Genomic DNA, 25,092 nt, shown 5'->3' with positions numbered 1-25,092 from the left:
TAATGAGATCAATATTGGCATGTAAACTTTGAATTGAATTTTTGGTATTTGGCTTTTACCAAGTGACTTGTTGAAAAGAAAATTGGTGGGATTGGGGCTTGTATGTAGAAATCTTTTTATTATTAAAAAAAAGAATTTGGATTTAAACATAAGCAACTTTCTGCAATGTTGTGAGTTTATTCACAACGGGATTTCTTTAAAGATGGTAGAGAAAAAGAAAGATAACATTAATAAACCCTTTTTATAATGCAGTAGCAGATTTTCATAAACATGCGGTTGCTTTTGTACTAGCGTGAAAATCATGAAATAAATCTGTTCAGTTTTTCTGGCCAAATGAAGTGAATGACAGTAGAAACTAGAACAGATTTTTTCTAATATTTGGCAATGTATTTACAATACAGGCAAGTAATTGTAATGACCTCCATCCTGATAATGTTCCCTTATGCTAACCACCCCACCTTCTCAATTGTTTGAAATTCTGACTATGCTGCTTAAATGGTCTGAAAAATCACCACAAATGTTAAGCAAACCCCAAAAGAAGCTCCCAAGAAGAATTTACTCAAGATGCTGTAGCCATTCAGGGCAATAAAAAAGTGGTTTACAAGAAGTCCAAATAATATCTAGGGCTGTTCTGAGCAGAATGACCTGTAACGAGTCAATGGGTAATCCTTCTCAATGCAGATAGAGGAGGACTGGAGAGACAGCTAAAAAAGATGAGGCAAGTATGTGAATAAATCCAAGCAAGCAGTGCTGCCAGTTTTCTCATGTACCTTGGTTCTTGAAGTGTGTTTGAGTTAAGATTATTTTTCAATCCTTTTAATCCTTTTAATCATTTGAAGCTTGTATAAAATATAGAGTAAATGCTCTTTGAGCAACAGAAAAGTTCTCTTGTATTGCATGTTGTCCAAGGAAGCCTCCACGTTGTGATTAGATCTGTTATGGTTAGATCCTTAAAAATTTATTTCAGTGGGAAAGCTTCCATTGGATTTAAGAGCAACGGGGTCCAATCTACAGTTCCATGAATCATTTCAAGACAGTTTACAGGGACAGGGATATTGGCTTCTTACCAAATGACTGTCCTATTTCTGTTGTAAAGCAGAGTGTCTTTGTTCCATGTTGTATCCAGAGTCATGAATGTACTCTTGAAAGGAACCTGAAACTTGGATATCATAACCTCAGTGAAACAACCTTAATGCTCTAACATGTTACACTGTTGTAATGAATTTGGGAGAAAATGTTCTCACATATCCTATAAAAGAAAAATTGATGGTATATCTATTTCAGTAGTGTGGCTATAGCTCTGTCTCCTTGAGGAAAATCTAAATATGTGAGAAAGATCTACATGATAAAATCCAAATGTAAGTTCCTATTATTATTACACATATAAAGGCATTTTCAAAATGGTAAGTGAGATGTCTTTGCTTGAAATTTCATTGTGAAACTGAGGGCTTTGTTGCATAAACACAAGTTTGCAACAACAATGACACTCACCCGTTAAGCAGTGTCCTTGGGAGATATTTGGGCAGGCTCGCAGTTGCACAAGAAGGAACACATCAGTAGCAGGAACCTTGCCCATAGGACTGATGCCTGCATTGTGTACATTTGATATATAAGCAATCTATCTATGGGGAGCACTACTATCTGTGGGTCTGTGAGCATGGCCTGGGCAGTTAGTGTGGTTGCAGGGGATGTGAACCTGCAGGTGCCTGAGATGGTTTTCGTGCTTCTCTGTACTAGCAGTACTTTCTTTCTGGCTCTTCTGCCAGCTTCCTCTGCCATCTCTGTATCCTGGCTGCTGCTGGGAAGGGTTATTCTGGTAAAAGTGTGTTGAGCACCCATTTAAGAACAGCTTGAACCCCCAGCTGCACAAAAGGAGGGACCTAGAGCCCATAGCAGGTTGTGAGTGGCAAATGGAGCCTTCCACAATGCAGAAGGCTGGAGACCTGTAGCTCTTGGCATGAGGAGAATGGCGACTTCTCCACTTTCAGGTCTGCCAATGCAGAATAGGTTCAGTGCTCTGATAGCAGATGAGAAGGGACACATGAGTAGTGACAGCAGCCATTGGTAAAACAGTTAATGCTTTCTTTGCTACAAAGATGCCTTGGCTTTATAACAATCCTCTATAAAAGGAGGAAAGGCTATTTTTCTTGCCTTTCCCTTCCCCTCAAATCAAGCTTACTCTTTACAGTAATAGATGGAAGAATAATTGAAAGAAATGCCATCGACAACAGGCAGTGAATCAGCTCTAATACCTAGTATGTTGTTCTTACATCTGAAAAAGCTGGCCTATGATAATGCAAGGTCTATAGTTCCTGTAGGCAATATGGACACTTTATAATACCAGACAAGGCCAAGATCACAGAACCGTATAACAAGCTATGCCTTGCTTTTATACAAATGACTGATTTGAGAAAACCTAAGGATGTTTCATGGACTTCTGCTATAATTTGGAACATTTGTTTTCCATGCAATAGCGGAAAACCATGAAGTTGTGAAGATGGAAAACTTGCATGCTGCTAGTAAATATGCTGTAGAATCTGTTGTAATGTAGCATTATTCACATTGCTCTTATTTAGAAATCATTCAGGGGTTGCACATACTTCATGTAATTCAGGAAGCAGTTATAATTCATCATGTTTTTACATCATATCTACTATGCTAGGAATAGTATTTTTAGTAGCAATGCAGTGCATGTTGAATATAGAAAAAGTTTAAGACAGCAAAATATAGACCTATAGAGATGGAAGAAAAGAGGAGGACAAACAGTAGTCTACTCTTTTAGGAAAAATAAAAATTCCCTGGTAGTGTTCTAAAAAAAAAAAAACCACAAAAAACACCACCACCACCACCAACAACAACAACCAACCAACCAAACAAACAAAAACAACCAACCAAACAAAAAAAAAACACATCACTTTGGGACTTTTTGGTATTTTAACTGTTTGATACTAAATTCTACACTCAGCCATCACGATTTGCAAGGTAAACTACTGCTCATTTTAATTCAGAAACAAAATGTTTTTCAGAGAGTTTCATTTTTCTATAAGATGGTGTTCTGGTCTCTTGAAATGTGGATCTGCAATAAGATGGTGTTCCAAATTTTCCTTGCCTGCAGTCTGTTTCACATAACTGGGGATGGGCATGGCGTGATTTGATGCACATAAGACTGTTCTTTTTCAGGATTCATTTAAATCCATCTCAGTTTAGGAGAAGAAGAAACTTCTTTAACAGCTGTGTGTGTGCCATGTATGAAGTGCATTGTCTTCTCAGTTCAGTTATTCTTAGACAGGTGGTCACATCACAAAACATCAGAGTAACTGCCTTGAAAAAATAACCTTGTGTCTCTCAGGAGGGAGGACAATAATTAACAGCATATGGAAATAGTTGCTTTTACCACAGGGATGAAAGGTAACATTGGTAAAACAGGATGTGGGCAAATTTATGCTCCAGTTGTCTCTGACTGTGGTTTGTGTCAGCCTGTGTCTGAACAGGAGATTCTGTCTTATGATGTGTCCAGATGATAATCAGAATAATTAATGTATTTTTTGAAAATAGTAAATATGAAACAAGTTTAAAACAAGAGAAGTTCACTAACTTCTGTTGTCAGAATCTATAGGCCTATGGTTATTCTGTAGAAATCACTGCTGAATCTTGCAGAAAGTATATTTATTTTCCATTTCACTCTACTGTCAGCAGTAGCAGGTATACATGTCTTTCTATTAATGTATGTTCATGTTTCCTGAAACTTCACCTAGAACCTAAAAAGTGTTAGAAAATACTGGAAAAAAAACGTATACAACTTGTAAGAAACCCTTAAGGGGCTATCTTCCTAGACGTTACTGATGAAAGAAAAAATTGCAATAAAGATCGTGAGCCTGAATTTCTCTAAAGTGTTTAACATTAAACTATTTGATATCAGTCAGAATTCCAGAGGATTTTAGTTCAGATTAAAAATCTTTTTTTTTTTTATTTTATTTTTTATTTTTTTCTTTTTAATGAGAAAAGTCGTGCAAATTGACAAATGGCTCTTGTGATACCTTGACTAGGATGACTATGTCATACATATGGTAGAATTTATCATCTCTCACACAAAGAAAGGCTATGCTTGATAAGCAGTTTTACTGTATAATTACCTTTTTTTTTTTTTTTTTTTTTACATTTACAAATAAAGCAGATTGATTTCCATCTTGAAGTAATTTACTGAAGTATTATAAACTCGTCAAATGTTAACGTGGCACAGTATTCCTTATTTCCTGTTTACTAAATAATACTTTGTCTGTCTGTTTTATGTCTTTCAGGTTGAACCTGGAATTGTTCTCTGCCAGGGATGTCATGGAGCCTCACGTCAGAGTCCTTCACCTAAAGGAAAACATTGCTTCCTTGGCCCAGCTTCTTGCAAGTACAAGCCACGGTGGATTCCCAGTGGTTTGCAGGCCCAAGCCAGACCACGCAGAGGTGTTTCAGGGAACCATTAAAAGGTAAAAACGCTATCAAATTATGTGATATTTATGGCCATTTTTCCGATGTTTTTTTCTTAAAGCATTTTTGAAGACCATATGGGATGGTTATGAAGCTTCTTCCTACTTTAGCATGAACAGCAGGTGTTCTTTTAAGAAAGGACCTTGGAGAGATTGAGGAACACGCCAGTCTTTATTATCAAAGGTTTATTGAAGACCGTCAATGAAATGATCTTGTGTGAATTGTAGAAAAAGGTTAAATTTCCATTCATAACCTTAAAGGTTCACAGAGACAGTAAAGGGATTTGAATCTAGTTACTCATGAAATGATCCCACACCAGTTCAGAATTGGCCTGTTCCCCCATCACATTTTTTCATTTTATTAGTGTATGCTTTTAAAGGAAATGCATTAATGTAAATCATATCACAGATGAGATAAGCAACAAAGTCACTGGAAGAAACATGCAGTGTAAACAAGAATTAGGCTAAAAGAATCCTTGCATACTAGGGGCTCTCAAAAGGCATATAAAACATCCTGATAAATGAAATATTTCTGGTAATGTATTTCATGTGAGAGCAAGAGTGACTCCATCCTTTCAGGAAGGTACCTTAAGACTGTTCTTTGAGTGGTGGTGGGTCATGAGTGGGAGAAGCAGTGACTTAATTCCCACCTTGAGTATCCTATAGGAAAGGAAAAGGTGCATATGCAACTGCTATTGCACAGGATTTCACGAAGCAAAGCTCTATGAACGTAGCTTCCAATAACCTTAATACAGACATGTTGTCCTTTGTCTTGAATGACCATATGCTCTTATATGTTTCCTTGTAGATTTTTTTTTATCCCCTTCTAGTTTAACCTCTTAACTGGGTGGCAGTTTGTAGCTATCTGTGATCAGTCCAGGATAAATGTATTTTCTTCTATTGATCTGGATGGGGAAAAACGTTATCCATGTATCATCATTGGAAATTTAGTTAGGGCTTGTCTCCTTGCCTGCTTTGTAACAGCTTTTCAAGGATGAAATACTGGCAGCTGGATCACACTACCTCATCTATTGCTCTATGGTTAGCTGCAGTTTTGGACATGAAGATGGAAAGGGAATCAGTATTTTTAAAAAAATTGTTAACTCGCTTCACTGTCAAATAAAACACTTTGTGTGAACTTTTTAGAGAATTATCTGCTTGTAATGAGAGAATTGTACAGTGGAGATTGGTTTGCAGTGGCCTGAAGGAGTAATGACATCAGTAAGTGCGAGATCATATACTTGTATGTGGTATATATACTTGCTCCCTTGTCATAAATATCGCTAATAAGAAATGTGCTAAGGCACTAAAACCTAAATTTCTGAGTGATAGTCCACAGCGTGCACCAGTGTGGAAGATATACCATATACTAGTGTACTTGTTTAGTTCTCATCTGTCCTCAAAAATAAAACTAGAAAATGCTAACAACTGACCCAGCCAAAGCTCCTTTTAAATTAAATTTATAGTCTCATCATTTCCTCATTAATTCATCAAATTACCTGGCAGGGAGAGTCCCAGGCTGCTGAGAAGTATGCTGAGTTTACACAAATACAGTTGTGCTTTGCAGCACAGAGCGATGTTGTGTGGAACCAAGCAGAAAGGGAGGTCAGAGGGATGATCATGAGGACATCCCAAAGAGAGGCACCTTTAGAGACAACCTGATGCTACTTGACAAATCTGGTAGGCTTGTGGCTTGCTTAATTGCTAGAGCTCTTTTATGAATACATTCTGCTAGAGCCTTAAAAAGGATGAATGAAAAAGCTTTTCTCCTGCCATTGTCAGCATAAATGAGCTGTTGTTAGACTGTTTTGAGTAAAACAGATATTGCTTTAAATGGTTGGCAAAGCAGAAGCATTTTTTTTTTTTTTTTTTTTTTTGATCCAGTCCATTATTTGCTGCCCACGGCAGTGAAACCCATACAGAGAGGTTGTCTGGGAGCAAGTATTGCATTCTGGCATGCTCTATCAACACCCTTCCTCGCCCCACCGCGTGCCCAGCTGCCTGAGAATTTCTGAGATGATCTCTGGATACCTTGTTCCCAGCAGTGACCGCACGCGGCTTTGCTCTTCTGCTATGGGTCCTCACCAACACTAGGAAAGGAATGCTCTGCAGCCACCCTCTGAAACAAGCCTCCAAAAATGTGATGCATCATGGAATTAGCGTATTCATAACCATAAGTAGTTAGGCTCTGGTTTTCCATCTTAGTCATAAAATTACAGCTCTTGTGGCATGTAACTGTTAAGATGAAGATGAGAAATGCTGTGAACTCCACAAAGGAAAAAGGTGCTCTTCAGCCTCTTACTGTGGAGGATCTAATGCAATTCCATGTGGAGGTGACATAGCCATAGGCAGAAAAAGGATCATTTGTTTTTCCATCTTGTACATCAACAGCGTTTAAGTGGAGAAAATGTAGCTTGCCTGTCATGTTTTGAAAAGGTGGATGAGGGAAGATGCAATAATAATTGCCATGATGTTTCTTGAGAATTGCCTTAGGCATTATTATTGATTCTTTTTTTTAATTTTTTTATTTTTTTAAATATGGCACAAAAATGTTGGTATTACATTGCAAAAATGGGGGCAAAGAGCTAAAGAAAGAAAAGAAGCATCTTATCTGCTAAGCTTGCTTGAAGGCAGCAGCAACTCTTATTTTTTTCTTACTGTTTCTCATTTATGTGTGTTTCTGTACTTCTTCTCGTTAAATGTGCATGGAAATAACACTGAAAATTTGACTGAATGCAAAAGTTTTTCAGTGTTTGCCCACACTTGGAAACTGCAGTGGTGAGAATTTCTGTACAAGGACAGAGTGTTGTTATTTTTGTAATACATATGTACGATTTTCACCCTTTGAAAAGAAAAGGTCAATGTCAGTTCTTAACAAATGCAAGGACTGTGGCCAAGAAGTGTTGGCTGGGACTTGCATGGACCTACAAATGCACCTCAGTGCTGGCCTGAGCAAACACACAGATACTCCAATTTTATTAAAAAACAAACAAACAGACAAAAAAAATAATCTTCCAGTCCTGCTTAGTGGGGCCAGATTTTTCACCTAATCTTTGTGATCTGGATAGTTACCTACTGGGTATCAAGATGAGATCACCAAACACATTTTTACTTGGGTGACCTAAATCTGAAGCTGTTATCTTCCCTAGTCGAGTAAGCAGTAGAGACTAAAAATGAAAACAACTACTAAAGAAAACTCCTTGGCTTTAAAATTGTTAAAGAGGAAGCAAGCTGTAGCTGAGAAGCCAGTTTCCAAAACAAAGATCTCCTCAGAGTAACACTCTTGACACTTTGCCATAGGCAGTGCTGTATGCATGCCTGGGAAACCCTTGCAGAATTGTGTTTGAGGAACATGTGGCTGGTGAGCTAGATGCACAGCACTGATAGGGATGCTCGACCTGTTGTGTGCAATGCAGAGTGCTCAGGGACTGCCTCCCCGCCTTCATTTCTCCCCAACAATGAAGATTCTTGCACATGAGAATACAACAGGCTATTCTTTTGCACTGCAGCTGAAATGCCTGCCCCATCTACCCCCCAGCATCTGCAGAAAGGGAGCTGGGCTGTTATGAATGTGCTTGCCCAGAGTCTGCTGAGAGCTGTGAATGTCATGGCCTACGTTGCAGGCCCTTCTGGCTAGGAAGACAACTGTGCCCCAGGTGGAACCCATTCTTCAGAGAGGCCTGAGGACAGGACCGCTGCCTGCCTTCCCTGGAGGCTTCGGCCAGAGACATTGAGTGAGGCTGTAAATACATACTGAGGAGTTGCTTGGGGGGTCCACTGTCTCTTGTCTTGGCTGCTGTAGTCTGTGGCTGCAGATCCTGTTCCAGAAGGAAAAGATAGAGTTGTGTTTCTGCCTAATTTCTGTGAGACCAGAACTGAAAAAAGAACTATTTTTTTTTTGCTTCCACACGTGTTACAATGTACTAGCGTAGGGCTGCTGTAGGGCAATGAAGTGGTTCTGTGACATGATGAAGAGATTAGACACATCACCACTTATGTTTTGTTGATCCATCTTCCTTTGCCAGAGATTACTTTAAAATGTAAACTGTAGTAAAAACAGAAGACATGGAGGGTTTGTGGAGGAAAGCTGTAGGTAACTCATTTCTTTTCCTTGCCCGTGGACATGGGTGGGATATAACATGGAGGGTGGTGGTCTTTCATGGTCATCAGGAACATCTTTGCTGCCAATCTGTGCAATCGCCCATGCATGATCACTTCCCTCTACATGCCTGTGTGACTCTCACATCCTTTCTGATTTCTTCCACCAAAATGGACAATAACATGCTCTCTACCTAGATGTTTTTCTGAGATTCTGTTTATCCCTTAATGCACTTAGGTTCCCTGTATGTCTGTGACTGATAAATGCCACGTTGCTCCTGAAGGTGGTTCTGGTGTCAGTGGATGTCCTTGCCTTTAATTCACTTTTTCCAAGGAAATGGAAGGTTTGGGGTTTCCGTACTGCAGTTAAACACTCCCGGCATTCACTGAAGAAAAGCAGGTGGATGCTGGTCGCTTGTTAGGCCAGGCTCGGTCCACTTCATTTCCTTTAAGGAGCAGTGGTGCAGAGGCAGAAGCTGGAGTGCTGCCTGGCTATCTTAATTTCTGCCTTGCACACCACTTTGATACAGTTTTCCTGGAGAGACTACTGGGCTGATGAATACCACTGAGTAGCCCATTAGGGAATTTTACTATAACAAATAAGCCATTTTGTTCATGCCTTGACTCTCTCAGATCTGTACCATGCACGGCTCTCCTATTGTGAGGCTCAAGGATTCCTCGTTTTTGCCTTTGCACTCTTACCTACACAGCTGTTAGCTATTACTCTGCATTTTGTTTGTCTATCTTTTAGCTGAAGGAAATTTTTTTTGCTCAATTTAGTTTGATTGGGAGAAAGTAATTATGCAGAAACCACAATATCTTTGACCATAAGCAGACTGTACAGAAAAAATATATGTAAGCAGAAACGAGTAAAACTTGGTTTTCTGCTACTTCTGTACAGGATGTGACATTTCTGGCATCATGCCTGCATTTTTGTGTGGTTTTTTCACCTAGGAAACCCCGTCTCTTCCCACCCATCAAGTTTGCTGAAACTTCAGCATTTGTGGTTGATGGAAATTATTATTTTGGGTCCCAAAAGAAATTACAATAAAAATATTGTTGGTAAAGATGTCAAATGTCCTTGTAGTTTACATGGTCATTATATTTGTACTACTTTATTGCAAATTTTGTATGCTTTATGGGAGTGTACAAGTGAGATGCTCAAAGTGCCCAATTCCCATTTTCAGAACATAGTTGGAAACCTAAAGAAAAAGCAGAACTTAGTGCTCTAAATAAGAGGAGAAATATTCAAAAGCCGTGGTGTAGTTGAAAAATCAAAAAATAGTGGATGTTCAGAAATGCCTAGTTATTACTAGTTCCTGAAAACATGGTTTTCCATTTGAGGACATTTTAAAAAGGTCTAATATGCTGCAGAAGAGATTTTACTTGAAAATCCATCTTATTGTAGAAGCACAGAGTGGCTTGGGTTGGAAGGGACCTTAAAGATCATCACTTCCAACCCTCCTGGCATCTGAAGAGACAGCCTAATGACCTTGTTCAGGAAGGCCTTGCTCAGGAAGGTGAGCTAGAGCCTGAGCCTCTGTGTGATGAAGTGGGAAGCTGTGGCTGCGGTGAGATTTCCTGGGAGATGTGCAGCTGGCAGGAGCTGAGCGGCTTGAAGTCCTTGGAGTACAGTGAGTCCAGTGGGATGGCGTCGCTGCCACAGAGCTGGGTACGGAAACTTGCTTCAGCGAAGCTGGGAGTGTGGGCAAGAGTGCGTAGAATTACAGCTTCCCACTTCTGAAACTCGGGGGAGATATTAAACAACTTGATGAACAGCAAACTCCCTGCTCTAATTGTTTCTTGCTCGAAGGATGCCACCGCTAATGGAGCTTAGCTGCCTGAGAGCTGCACCTGAGGGCTCATGCTAGTCCCCAGGCCAGAGGAAGAAGAGCTACCAGAGGAGGGAGCCAAACTACATTTCTGTGTACATCATTTATTTTGTTGCTGTTCTTGCAGCACTGCGCTTTCTGCTTCCTTTGTGGTAGGAGGAAGGCAGGTAGAGAACGCTGTGTCCTTGTAACCCTCCTGCTTTCTAGCCTTGCTTTAATTTCCCAGCTTGTAAACTGGTCTGAGAAGGGAGACGCGCTGTTTTCCACGATCGAAAGACATGGTAGAGCAGCTGTTCCCAGTAACAATAATGACACTATTGCTGAGACAAACATTTTCATGATGATGCATGGGAACACTAAATCCAAACCACATTGTTTAGCTAATGCATGCTTTCACTCCACTAAAGGGGAATGTCACATAACTGAAAGTAAATTGAAGAGATCAGAGTTTAGAAAATATGACAAAGTTGAAAACTTAAAGCTGTATTACACAGTAACATCCTTTAACAGAGAAATCATTGATCCAAAGTGGTGTGTGGATGTGTATTTTATGGCAGTTTATTAGGTATGAGTTGCCTCTGGTCAGTGCAGTGAACAGAAACCATTGTGAGTCAGGAATGTGTTCTGCCAAGCACTTCAGAAAAACCGAGTATAGCGTATTGATACGTGCTGTGGGAAAGGAGATAAAACATTGCAAACTGTTATAGATAAGTCAGGTGGTAGGTACTGTTGCTGTTACTTTTCTTTAATCTGCCCTCCCAGCTGGGACTAATGAAACACTGTTCTCAAGGTGTGTGCATGCACATGTGTGCAGAGGCTATGCACACTTGTTTAATGAGGATATACCTTTATTTTTCTTAGCAGTAGGAGAAGCACTTGCTTTCAGTAAGCAATGCAATACAGCAGCTTAGGGGCAAATGGAACATTAAAGACAAATCAAGACCCAAAAGTTTAATGCAAAAATTAATTACTGAGCTTAGCGATATCGACTGTAATATTATGACAGCCTTGTTGCTGGCATTCATGAAATAACTGATACAGATTTGAAAGCTTCTTGGAGAGCCTCTTCCTTCTGGCTCTGTTATGGAGAGGTTGCTAAGTTTAGATCACAGGAATTTACTCAAGTTAAGTTACTCAATCAAACACAGAAGTCCGCAAAGTTCATGCAATATATGGAGATAAAAACAAGGTTTTATTTTGTACTAGGAGATCACGGACAGCTTTCTGCCTGCCTCCTCCCCGTCCCTTTGCTGTAAGCCCTGTGCAATGGTGGTTCTGCTCTGATCAAAGCTAGAAACACCATCAGCAGTGGTTTGAAGGCTGCATCTAAACTGAGCCAGCAAAGAAGAAAAAAGGGGAGGGGGAACACGTTAGGGACTTGGGCGCTATTTTTAGGTGTGCAGGCTAGGGAACAGACTGCAATATCAAAGTGGTGGTGTGATTACTTGATTTCCATGGGAGAGGGTAGAATCTGTCAGCACATTGTTTGTTTTTACTGTCTGGACTCCTGCTTTTGAAAAGCTGATCCAGTTAATTTCAATGATACACTATACAGTGATCTTGCCTATTAAAATAAATGGAATCCAGCACTTTCAACAAAAGCTCTTGACATTACGATCCTCCCATGTATTGTCAGGGTCCTGGGGCACTGCAGCTCATGAGTAACACAGATGGAGGAAGGTTTATAGAGTCTGTGGCAGTGGTTTTATTCTGCATCCTAAGTGAGAAACTTTTCTTCCAAAGAGCAACATTATATGATACTTTTAAAATTAGTAGGCCTGTTTGGCCATAGGAATAATTGTGCAGGTGCTGCAGGGCTTTGTGACGGCACCTTTTGGAGGGAAAGCTGGAGTGCTGCAGAGGCTGTGTGCTCACTCAAAAGGCCAAATTAAAAACGTATGCAGCCTCGCTGCAGCATGTGGGTGGCTTTTAGGCAAGTGCAGAGTCTTGTTAAATGTCGAAATCAAATATAGGCATGGGGAAAACTGGTGTGTGAATGGAAAGACTGATCACATACTTGTCCTGTCATTTCAGCGTGTGGTAGGTTCCGCTGAAACTGAAAATCTGCCTGGTAACAAGCCGTCCGGTAGGGAAATGTAAATCCGATCCTAAGTTTTCATAATTTTCTAAGATCTAGTCTTTCTGTAGGTTTGAAATACTGTTTGTGTTTGCAGTTTATTTACAGCAGCCTTTGCATTTTCATGTTAAGACCACAGACTTACTGTTTGCTCATTCACCCTGATTATGGTGTCCATAAAACAGAAGGCAATGTAAGTAATGAGTATTAACCTCAAAACACAGCTCTGAGGTAGAAGAAATGCCTGTTAAGTAGATCTGAAGACTGAGGCACAGAGATTAAATATTTATTCAGCATCCTTTGAAAGGCTGTGGGGCATAGACAGGACTTGACCTTAGCTCTGGAAAACCTCAGTCCGGTGCTTGATAATGACCTTTTTATCATCGTATAGGTCAAATGCCAAAAACTTTTGCAAAGCTCCTTCTTGGTTTGAAGAACCAAACACATAAGTAAACACTAATGATTTAGGCTGCGTAACCTGAAACAACCCTGTAATCTGAGGGTTTATTTTGTGAAAGGTGAAGGTTTGGTGGATTTTAAATCAGTTTCAGTGACCTAGTTCTTATCTACTGTCATTTGCCATATGCAGAATAGCTTTTTTGTTTGTTTGTTTGTTTTAACCATTTAATGAAGGTACAATGCTATTTGAAGCCAGGAAAAATGTATTTAGTATACTAGCAGATAGCTTATTAGAATGTAAAAATAACTGTTCTTAAACAGCATGTATATTTTGCAGTTCATGTAAGAATTTTCTCTCATTGTGTCCTTTTGCAAGCATTGCATGTTTATGCAAGAACTTCTGCTGAGAGCAAAGCAGTGATCAAATCCTGCAAGATATTCTGAGCACTCAGTTCATTTTAACTGCTACGAAAGTTGAAGGTGTAAAACAATAAACCTAATCCCAATCAGGGTTTAGGATGAGGAAAGATCATGAAGGATTTTGGGATGGCATGCTCTGCCTTTGCAGTGTGCAATTTATTGCCACTTGTTATTGTGCTATTGTCATCATTATTTCAAGTGACTGGCATCAATCAAAATTTCATAGTCAGTATCACTGAGCTTTTAAATATGTCTGAGAGAAGCTCTGAGAGAGAATTAGATTTTTACTACATGGAAGGGACATTTGTGTTATTCTGGTCAGAGTACATTAATTGCTGGTCCCCGCTGAGACGGATATTGCCTGAAGAATAAAAGCTCAAGAATAAAAGCAATGTAGTTAGTTACTTTCAGTGGATTAATGCAGGAGAAATAAGCCTGAAGCTTTATGAAGCAAGCTAAAAATGATGCTTCAGGTTCTCTACCCTCCCTTCTCCCTCTGCCCCAACTCTATAGTTGTTTTATCCATTCAGTCTGGGAGAGTCCTGCCCTGAATACTTTTGCCAGTGACATCACCATTTAATCTTCCTTCTGTTCATTTGCAGCTACTTTGGAGCTGTAGTTCCTTTTTATGTCACTCCCCCAATATTTAGAATTTGTAGTTTCCTCAGATAATTGGCCAACTTGACAAGAAAAGAGTGACACAATCAGCTGTCAGATACTTTTCATTCCTGACTTTCATGCCAAATCTGACATGTGGATATTGGGATAATAATGTGTTATCTTAATTAGGTGTATCTTCATAATGCATGTTTTATAACAGATAGAACATATGAAACTACTACAGTGCCTTGCCAGGGTATCTTTGAAATGAGATTCCCTACTTAAGGGTTTTCTTCCTTCTTAAATAAATAACGAGTAAACGAACAATTGCAGAGTCCAAGTCTGAATCCTAGCACTTCCTGTTAAACCTCACAAAATAGTGCAAGAAACATGTTTGGTCTGCTTTCTAAGGCTTGATGATGTGATAGGAAGGATGTTGTATGTAACATCAAAGAGTGGTGTTGTTATACCTCTGAAGCATGACTTCTGGAAGTCCAAGTGAAATAATGTATGCTCATTTTTCTCTTGAATATGGCAGTTTTTAATAGGCTTGGATTCTTATCAGAAATGATCCAACGATTTCCTTCACTGTGTTTGCATGTGCTTTTTTTTTTGACTAGCCAAATTTCTCTCACACTTCCCAAAGCCTTGTTAAGTGACGCCCTGCTGGGTTTAGTTAAGAGCAGTGCTGAGCAAATTGCAAGCTGCCAAAACCAGCCAACAAACCACTGGTGATGAGCAAACGTTTCTGCTCTTTAAGCTTGTGGTGAATGTTGCTGGTTTTTTAATTCCAGCCCATGATGTTCAAGTGGAAAATGGTGAAGTCTGGACTATGGGCAGGCCTGAATAGTTTGATTAGGGTGGGTCATAGCTTTTGCACTTAAAGTCTATGTATTCATGCTAGGATTAAAGTCTTGAAAGTATTCCTTTCAAGACACCCAGAGATCATCCTAGAAATTGACTTCTTGGAGCTGTACAGGATGATCTAGGACCAGAATATAGATCTGTGTATTTATATCTTGCTTACAACAATCAGAAACCTGTTTATGACAGAGCATAAACTGTAAAGCTGTAGAGAGCTCTGGAGAATAAAGTGTGTAAAGCACCAAAGGGCATGACTGGGTTAATTTTTTCTCCATGTCCTCTGCTGTAGTGAATATATTCTGAGTACATTGTATTTTTCTCCCTTTCCTCCTCCAAAAGGAGTCTGAGGGGAATGGATCTCATCTGTTGTAGCATGCCTGTACCATTCTTTATAGGGTTTTCTCATGATTGCCCTCAAACCCAAGTCCATTAATTGTCTACATGACATGTCCACACACTGGCATGCAGATGGTGAGGAGCATAGGGCAGGTCCGTGCTTTTCCCAGGAGGGGAGATGTGAGCCCAGGGCACAGTATTTCCCAAGCAGAGTTTTCTCAGCAGTTAGCTTGGAGGTCTGCTGCTGCGCTGTGCTCTCCTTAGCAGTGTGAAAGAGATTTTATGAAAACTCTAGCCAGTCAGATATAGAATGGAGATGAAAAATACTTGTCTGAATTCCTTGTTTGTCCTGCAGATGGGATGTGCTCTAAAGGGGACCGAGACACTGATTTTCTTCACATCTGATTTTCTTCCACAAGTTACTTTCACACTCATGTTTTCTCCTGTAAAGGAATGATACCTATATCCTAGGCACAGTCATACTCATTCATAAAATCCCATTGAGATCCTTAGATGAGAGACCAAGGGCATGTCTGATTTAAGGAAATACAGATTGCACGAGTGGATGTGCAGAGTGAAACAGGCAACTGTTTTAGAAGGAAGGAGACTGTTCTGCAATACTCACCGAACCATGGCAGGTAGAGTTGACAGGGTAGGTTGCTTCAAAAGCATCTTTCAGATCTGAACAAAAATGCACAGGTAGATGCACCCAAAGTATCTTGGGTATAATCTGGAGAAAAGGTGGACTATATGAAACATCAGAAACATCTGACACTGCAGTTGGTTTATGTAATATGCTGGAAATTAGTTTAATGTTACATCTTTGTGTGTGAGAGCTCAATGGGATTTCACAGTAAGTTTACTATCATTTTTTGCAATCTTTACATTTTTGATTCAGCTTCATCAGACATGGGACAAAGAAGTACAGAAGAGTGAAGGGAAGACTATTTGGAATAAAAATAATTGAACAATAAAGAGTCTGCTGGTCAGGGCAGCCAGCAGGAATGTGGGGGACCCGCTTCTACAGATTCCTGTTTATTCTGTGTGGAACCCCTCCAGCTGGAGAAGTGAAGACATGCCAAACACCGCCACTAATGTGCTTGTTATGAAGGGAAGTGTGGAGAAAGGGCTTGAACCTAGTTCTTCCATATCCTGTCCCTAGGGAGGGCACTAACCGCCAGCTTTTGGAACTGGCAGGCAGGTCTTCTTAGTGTAAGTCCTCTGCTGTTGAGTGCTAATCCCACCTTGAAGCAGACTTAATCTTTCCCAGGAGACGTTATGTTAAAACTGGTAAATTCCTATGACAAGTCTGAGTTTGAGAAAATCAATATTTTCTAATACGGAAATATTTATTTGAAAACTTCCCACCTTATTTTTGGTGTTCCATTTACAAGAGCCACTTTGTACCTCCCTTGTATTTCTCTGGACATGCTAACAAGAGTTGTGCCTCTGGTCTTCTCTGGGTCCCTCAAGCACATCATTTAACAGTGTGTCACATGTCTTTGTACTGCTATAGTAGCTGCTAGCTGTAACCATGGACCAAGGCTAACATCATGTTAAGAATGTTGCAAAACAAAAAGCTTTGTGGTGGTCCCCAAGGTGTTTGTTATCTAAATATACTTAAAAGGCTGGAAGTGGATAGTGTGGATGGAGTGAGTGTATGTGTGTGTGGGGAAAGCAAGGAAACACTGAGGTATGTCATAATTTCAACATACTGCTTGTCAAGGCTTTTTTTTTTTTTTAATTTAAAAAAAAGGTTTGAAATGATGTAATAATTGATGAAGATATGCAAACCCAAATGATTAAGTCAGCAAGAATATTAAATGCCTTGATGAACTCTTGAGTGCAGTCCTGTGAGAGAAGGTTTCACCGATGATTTAAAATGTGCCATGAATTTTCTGCAGGTCTTATTTTAATGTAGATGTTACATCTACATGTAACAGATGTGGGAAGGATGTGGGCAGGAACAACAGTCTATCTACTTAAATGCAGATTGTTGTTTCCTATTATTGGCATTGTCTTGTTGGGTGTAAACTAGTACATGAGCTGTTCCTGCCAAGCAGGTTGATCCAGGTCAAGAACGCGTAGGGTAGGTGATGTCCAATTAGGCAAAACTAAACCATAAAGCACCTGTGTGATGCTGCTATTGGTGATGGAAACTTAGGAAGGTGAAATATGTGGTCAGCCTGCTAATACTCTATCTACCATACATCTGACAGTAAAGCAGTGTGTGCTTGTTTTTTAAAATTTGCTCATTATAATGAATTAAGTCCTCTTCTCTCTTACTTTTATTTTATTCATTTATTTATTTATTTTTAAACCTTAGGCTAGAGCTGTGCATGCTGCTGGAAAACGAGCACATCTTCGAACCAGAGACAAACTATGAGTCTTTTTCCTCCTCTCATCCTCTGTCCTATGAGAAGGTAACCTCTTTTCTTTCAGATCGTTCCCTGTTTAATCAGTGTGCATATTGGGTAATTGAGAATGAGCTCTACATGAATGAAGAAATGATGTAATTAATGTGGCTGAGAAGAAAGAAAGAAGTGGTAAGGTACAATTTAAATTAAAGGATGACTAGAAACCTTCCAGGGACAGCTGTCATAAACTATAATGTCAATCAGAGTCTAAGAGTTGCACAAGAGTGCCTGCAAAGTATGTTCTTTCTCAAATAGGCTGTTCCAATTCTCTTTCTCAACTCCTGTATGGACAGCAGAATTATTATAATATTTAATTTGGTATGGGATAGCACCTCTGCGAATGATTAGTATTTGTAAAAGCTTTCAAACTTGAAAAGCATGTAGAATTCTTCCCCTTGATAAATGACGAAAGGATTTTTAGGTGTAGTAAACATTAAGTGTGGTAAAAGAAAGTCATGTGTTACCAAAGCAATACTGGTAATGGAGCTTGAGCAGTTTATACAGGAACAACTGGAAAGTCATCATATATTACTGAAGCTTGGTCTGCACATGGAGATTTTGTTGGCAAAACAATACTGAGAAGGAGCAGGGCAATTATGCATGGAATGAGGTGCCAGAGTACAAATAGGTATGCCTGTGGAAGAAGGCTGAAGCTCAGCTGATGGCTGATGCTGGTTTTGTTGCATTTTTCTGCACTATTTCATCATGCAATTACCACTTAGTAATAGTGTGAAAAATCTCACCCCTAAGCCAGTATAAATTACATTGTTTTAATAGAGACACAGCTACACTAAGGAAAAAAAATCCTTTTGTAAGTAAAGAGTGTTTTATTTTAAAGTGTTAGTTTAAACCTAATTGGCAAAAGAATTTATAAAGTTTGGACAAGCTCTGCCAGCAGAGCTCTGCTAGAAAACTTTTTCTTAGAGACAAACTGGAAAGCTTTTGAACCTTCGGTTCTAATGTGGAGTGCAGAAAGAAAGAGAAATGGATTCTTGCCTGTTGCAGATAACAGTGGAGAAGCTGCCCAATCTGTCGCGCCTAACCATGCTGCTGAATCGCTACACTACAGATTCCCGGTATCAGCAACTCTTCATCAATCTGGTAAGACTGAAGCCAGCTCTAAAAACAAACATTTCCTCCATGAACAATGTGTTTGTTATATTTTCTCATTTGTTTATGATGGCTGTGTCAGCCGCACTGATTTACATAAACACTGCCAATCCTGGGACGTTACATTCTCAACAAAAGTAGCTGAGTACAAACAGCATTCCGAAGTTTTAATTCATATTGTATAAACATAACAGATGTTGATAAAATGAGCCAAAAAGAAAATACAACAAAGGAGACCATTTCAAGGGGGCTTTTGATTAAAATACATTCCAGATTGACAAAATGATACAATGTTAATGGAATAGATCATTTAAATGTCATTATTTGGCTCTTATAGTCCTATAAAGCAAATATAAAGCAATGCTTTTGAGTTTTTAGTCTCCATTATGCTACAGTGCCTATACATCAACTTATAAATAAAGCTATATTTCTTCTCCCTTTCCTTTCCTTTCCTTTCCTTTTTTTTTTTTTTTTTTTTTTTTTTTTTTTTTTTTTTTTAATCCCTGCTATGACATTGCCACATGTATTTCCTAAATACTGTACTAAAATACTGGGTCCAAAAGCAATAATGTGTTTGGTATACTGAACAAGGCTTAAAATAAACATGTTATAAACAAAATAAATGTAGTTTCTGCCCCAGTGAATTTCAGTCTACAGCACTGAAACTGAAGTAGGGTACACACTGGGAAATCTAGATGAGAGAGACTAATTCAGATGGGTTTTATTTAAAAAGATAAAATCAGCTCCTGTTTACTCATATGCAATGAAGTTTGAGATCCATCTAGTCTGGATTCCTCATTCTGAGAATAGCTAGAAGGAAAGGAAGGTTACTAAGCCCGCAATACTCTTAATACCCATATTGTAGTTTGGTTTAATAGCTTCTTTTTAATAGGTTGGGAAACTGAGGTGGAGGGAGGACCCATGGCTTTCCAAAGTTCAAAAGAATGTCATATATGGGAGTAGAAGCCAGCTTTGTTGAGACCCAATCCAGTGGGCCGCACAACTTTTTTTTTTTTTTTTTTTTTTTTTTTGTTATGGGAAACACATTCCTCTCAATTAGGTTTCTCATTGGTACCTAACTTTTTTGTACCTGGTATGATCCCTGAAGCACAAAGGTTAATATCCCATCTAACAGCTTGTTGCTATTGCTCATGAAAGCTGTTTCTGATATCCACAGAAATATTCACTGTGAAGTTTAGGGGTTTAATGATTTCCTGTGGCAGTGTGTTCCACAGCAAAATTATATGGGATATAGAGAAAAGGAAACCTTTTTACCTTTAATTTCTTTTTCCTCCTTATGTCTTTGACTGTTTCCTCAGTTGTGTAAATGACAGGGGGAGAACAGATGTGTCACTCTCTCCTGTGCATTTCTTTATATTATTTTAAGATGTCTTTGCTTCATTTTTCCTTGGTCTGGCAAAGAATCCACTTGGGAAGCATAATACACCTTCCCTGACAGAAACTGGCCAAGTCGTAAGTAGGATACTGTATAATTATGTGAAAAATAAAAACTTAGTGAACACCTATATAGGCTATAAAGAGCAGATTGGTTAACAATGGAATGGCTTTAGCTGTATTCCTATCAAGTTGTAACCCTCATAGTTTTCAGTGACCAGACTTTAGTACTTGCAGCCCCCTTCTTGAGAAGAGCTATATGATTGTTTTCTTTGTCCTCTTCCTCACAGTCTATGTTTCTATGTGAACTGACTTTTATAAGCATTTACTGCAAAATATTACAGGATGTCATAAATGGTTGTGTAATGAGATAGCAGCTATAAAATATCTAAAACTTAATAAATATTGGGGTCATTGGCTATTTCCAAGTAAGAACTTAGGCCATATCAACGGAGCTCAACTTTGCTTTTCCAGCCTGTGAGATTTGGGTACATTCCAGTCATAATAGTTTATTTAGAATGAACCTGATGGTTTAACAAAAAAGAAAGTGTTTTTTTTTTTTTTTTTTACTATGGTATTTCCTGATGTTTTAGGTATAATTGGGGATAGGAAACAGGAGAATTCTTATTGAATCCTGTCCCTCAAGTCTGGGACCTCTCCTCTGCCCAGCCTCCTTCCCCTGCCTCTCCTTCCCAACTGTGTAGCAGGGGTGCACTCATGGTTTTCTGTTATCCCTGTCTCCTCTCTTTGTTTTACAGGAGCCATACATAAACAAATCGGCAATGTCAGTCCAAGCTCATTTCTCCCTGCAACGCACCTATATCATCTTTCGCACCCTGGGGCTGCGCCACCTCACTGTTGTTGACCCGCAGAACCAAGTGGTTGGGGTGATCACCAGGAAGGACCTGATGCCCTTCCCCTTGGAGGAGAGGCTAAGGCTCCAGCTGGCATCACAGAGCCCTGACACGGGGGAGTAACCCCTGAATTTAAGGCCGTGGATGTATTCTCAGGCTTTGTCCCTTCTTTTTAAGCCCATCTTCTTCATAATAAAATAATCCAATCTTTTTCACTTGATCCCTTCTGGAGAAGAAACACTTAAAAGCTGTTGTTTCTAGTCATGTGGGATTGTAGCCCAGAGCTATGTCTCTTCAGCTGTTTGGTGATTGCAAAATTCATTGATTTAAATGCTTGTGAAGCAAAATAGGAATTCATGTGTTTATGGAAGATGCACATAAAATCAGATGTGAAGGATGGAGATCAAGAACTATTTTGTCACACTGTGTCTGTGCCTCCCCCCCAGAAAATGTCATGACCGCCAGCAGCAAAGTTATGTTGGCAAAACCTTTGAGCAAGGACTAAATTTTCAACCTTGGAATATCTGCCTGTTAAAAAAGAGAATGTTTCCATATCAGCATTTTTATGTTGAAACATATAAGTTTAACTGAAAGGAAATACTGCCTTGGAAGAGGCAGGCCACTGAAAGTAACAGGGGATTGGACTTTCTTATTGGCCTACCTGTATTAGCTATTGAAAGGGAGAATTGAGTGTAAGAGAAAGATATTGGCTGTGAGGCTCCTGCCAAATTTCGATGACACTTCTCAGTATGAAAAACCTGACATGCTTTTCTGTTGCTTACATTTCTCTAATTTCTGTGACTGCTCAAATAGGCTCTCTCCTTCCACTTGATATGATAACATTTTTAGTTAAGATCATGTGCAATGAGGTATGGGATAAATTCTAATAATGGGGAGGCAACATGATAAATTGTTGGAGTAGTTTTTGATAGCAGCATATTTAGAAACTGGACAAAAAGTAAATTATTCTTCATGATTTTGTGGTGATACAATGTTTGAAAACTTGGAAAGTACTGGTTGTTAATAAATTAATGTGAACAATTTTTTGGACAAAGACACTATTAGATTTCCTTCTATGACTTTGTAATTGATATTTAATTTTATTCTGTTAAATACCAGTGGGATTCCCACAGATTTGGAAATTAAAACCTAGTATGTACAAAGGAATTAATGTTGTTATAATGAATACCAAGAAAAGCTAGCAATAATTTACTGGTTATAAAAACTTGCCAAATTCCTGAAAATGAATTTCTGGTATTTGAATCATGCAGCCTTGAGTCTCCTATGAAAAAAAGATTTGTTGGATTTTCTCCTATTTTCTCTGCTGATCTTGTCTTTATTAACAATAATGTTGCTTTTGTAGCACCATAGAGAATGCACAACACTTTAAAACTCAAGTGTCCCAGTCGATGTAAAGAGGTGGCAGACCAGAAACATATGTAGATACATGAGAGAGGCTCTTTAAACACCCAGTTAAAATATGTCATATGCGGGATGAGAAATGCCTTGCCAATCACCCAGCCAAGAGCCATAGAGGTGGGTGTTTGTTTATATTCTGTTACAGTTAGTAATAGTTTGCTCATTAGTACATTAGTAAGGTCACTGTCACTGTCAATCTATGCCTCACCTACCTGAAGAATGCAAAGCTTTTCTTGAAGGAATTAGGGCTAGATCAGTCCAGAGTTTTACTGGCTGTTTTTGTGCTAGCAGAACAGGACATCTAATCTAGAGACACCTAGTGATTTCCCCTGAAGGCAGTGAGAATCTCTTTTTCTCGTGATAACCAAATCTCAATAACCTTGCTGTGAATTTGTGGTTTTGGTTCAAAGGCCACTGGTGATTTCCTTTTTCTTGATCTCTTGTGTACACAAAGCATCACACTCACAAGACCTGGGAAATGAAATTGCTTTTCGCTGACAGCATCTGTGGCTAAATGTCTCAGTACAAACTGTTGCCAGAGTGTACTTTGCAGAGTATGAGGGCTGGAGACAGCCAGGATATCAGTAACCCGTTACCTGACTGTGAACAGATCACTTAAATGTTTGGCATATCATTGACTCTGCCTTTAAATTTGGAATGATATGGATCCACAATAGCTCCTGTGCAAAGTATACATGTGAAAAATATTATGGGAATATAAACTTTTCATAATAATACTTTGTGCAAGCCAATTGTAAAAGGCAGTGTGAGACTCTCCCTGCTCTGTGTCAGTAATAAATGCAGTTTCTAAGGAAAAATTCACACAATGTACGTGCAATATCTTGTACCTGTGTTGTGAGCTGGGTGGGAGAACGCATACTGCATTTTTCCATGCAGTTTTATCGACCTCAATAGCCAGATTATTTTTATTCATTCATCAACTTATTTTTATTTAATATATGTGTATTCAGAAAAACAGATGAAACAGAATTCCTCTGAGGACTTACTGAAACAAGTGGCTCCCTCATATTCTGGACTCCAATGAAAAATGTCTCATCACAAGCCATAATAGCATAACACACATAGGAAGATGAGAACAGACACAATTTGTAGGAAACTTTTAATCAACATAAGTTTCTCATGATGTTTATCAGAAACAAGTCTCTAAGGAATGGCAGCAACAAGGAGACACATCATTTGACTCTTTGGCACAAGATACTTCTGTTTTCCTTCTTGTCTGCTTAAAGTGAGTGGTAAAATTTCTGCTATTTCCTCATTTGATCTGAACTAAAGAATAGATATTTAGAGCAAAGATACTGTTTTTATGGGAGATATAAACTGTTCATAAATCCTCACAATTTCTGAGCACAAACCTCTGTGGAAGAGAGAAAGAGCTTTAAATGAAATTCAAATCATTGGCATTATTTTTGGCTTGTCCTATGCATATATATTTCTTTCATCTCACCCTCTGTGATTGTGTTTTTCCTAATACTTCTTCCTCTTTTTAAGCCAAACTGAAATTTGGCTTAAAAAACAGGCAGACGGAAATTTAGATATGGGTTCGAAGTACAGTGATGCAAATTTCCCCCTATCTAATTTAAAAAAATGCTTTCATATTAGAAACATTAAAACATCTGTCCATTACATATTTGCATGAATGTGCCTAAACTATTGTGAGAAGATTTTTTTGTTGCATGCGTATTTTAACCTGTTTTTCTTCAGGTATCCTTTAATGTGCATGTTCTTATCTAATGTACATGTATGTAATATTGGTGGTATATTTCCTGTCATCTGATACTTATACATGTTAGAATTGACTGCCATGTGTTTTTAAATTGCCCAGTTTATCATGCTGTTGAACCCTTTAAAATTTTGTTGTTTTCCCATTTATTCTTGATTACATTTTTAAAGTTGACGTTGTCCTTCTTCAGTTGCATTTATTTGCTGACCATGAAGGAAGGAGGTCTGAAGGAGGGAAAAACAATGAAGAAATTCTTAATATACTCTTTATATGAAAATGATGACTTCAAGGACTCAGGAACCAACATTGCTAAAGGTATTAGTAATAGTGTATGGTCTATGTAACCTCAAAGCTGAGATAGCCTTGAGTCAAAAAAGCTAAAAAGGAATGGGAATGGAACTTGCTGTACTCTGAGCGGTTCCTGGAAAATCACTGATGAGGAAGTGCTGTAAAATGTTCCTGTTGTCTCCACTGCCCCTTTTCACACAGCTTCAGCTAACAGAGCTGTCAGTGTACCTCTGGTGATCATGAAATCACTTAATGAAATGAAGTGTAACCAGCTCTCTACTAAACTAGTGGTTAATTAAGTGTGACCATCAAGCGATGGGAACCATAGTAGTATACAAGGGAATGCTTGTTCATTTCTGAAAGGCCTATTAAAGTAAGAGGAAATATATGATCAGCACAGTTGTCTGGATGTCTAACACTGTGTGACGTGGGAATGCCAGCATCAGGGTTCAAACACGAGGAGTTACTGCTGCTTACTTGAGGTACTGAAAGAACCAGAATAACAGACACTGTGTGATTGTAATCAATAGCTAGTATTGATCTACTGAAATGCTTGACTGACTTGCAGTAACTCATGAAAACTGGCCAGTCCTGCTTATCTGAGATCATAGATTCTGTGCAAAGACTCCATGTTCTGTCACGGAGGCCTTTCTTTATACCTTGCCAGCATAGAACTGTGGGGAATTACCAGTTTCTGTGTATTTTATTTTGAAGGGGATACAGAAAAAGAAAAATATATTTCTGTGCAGTTTATGTTTGCAAAG

The 25,092-nt window shown here is 38.9% G+C and overlaps 1 protein-coding gene across 1 annotated transcript in view; it reads left to right on the top strand.

The window, feature by feature from the left end:
* The window catches only part of LOC311432831 (chloride channel protein C-like), a gene marked incomplete at its 5' end in the record, with an annotated part of 80,069 nt that extends 57,874 nt beyond the window's left edge, over positions 1-22,195 (top strand). The window contains 4 exons of the mRNA XM_084511321.1: positions 4,299-4,478; positions 17,431-17,527; positions 18,527-18,622; positions 20,785-22,195. Coding sequence (XP_084367447.1) covers positions 4,299-4,478; positions 17,431-17,527; positions 18,527-18,622; positions 20,785-21,003 — 592 coding nt within the window. The 3' untranslated portion in view covers positions 21,004-22,195. The remainder of the gene's footprint in view (positions 1-4,298; positions 4,479-17,430; positions 17,528-18,526; positions 18,623-20,784) is intronic.
* Positions 22,196-25,092: the final 2,897 nt, after the last annotated feature.

The sequence above is a fragment of the Aythya ferina genome (assembly GCF_964211825.1).
Source record: "Aythya ferina genome assembly, chromosome: 2".
Taxonomy (NCBI): Eukaryota; Metazoa; Chordata; class Aves; order Anseriformes; family Anatidae; genus Aythya; species Aythya ferina.
Note: the sequence above shows the minus strand (reverse complement) of the source record. Positions and strands in the feature narration are given on the sequence as shown.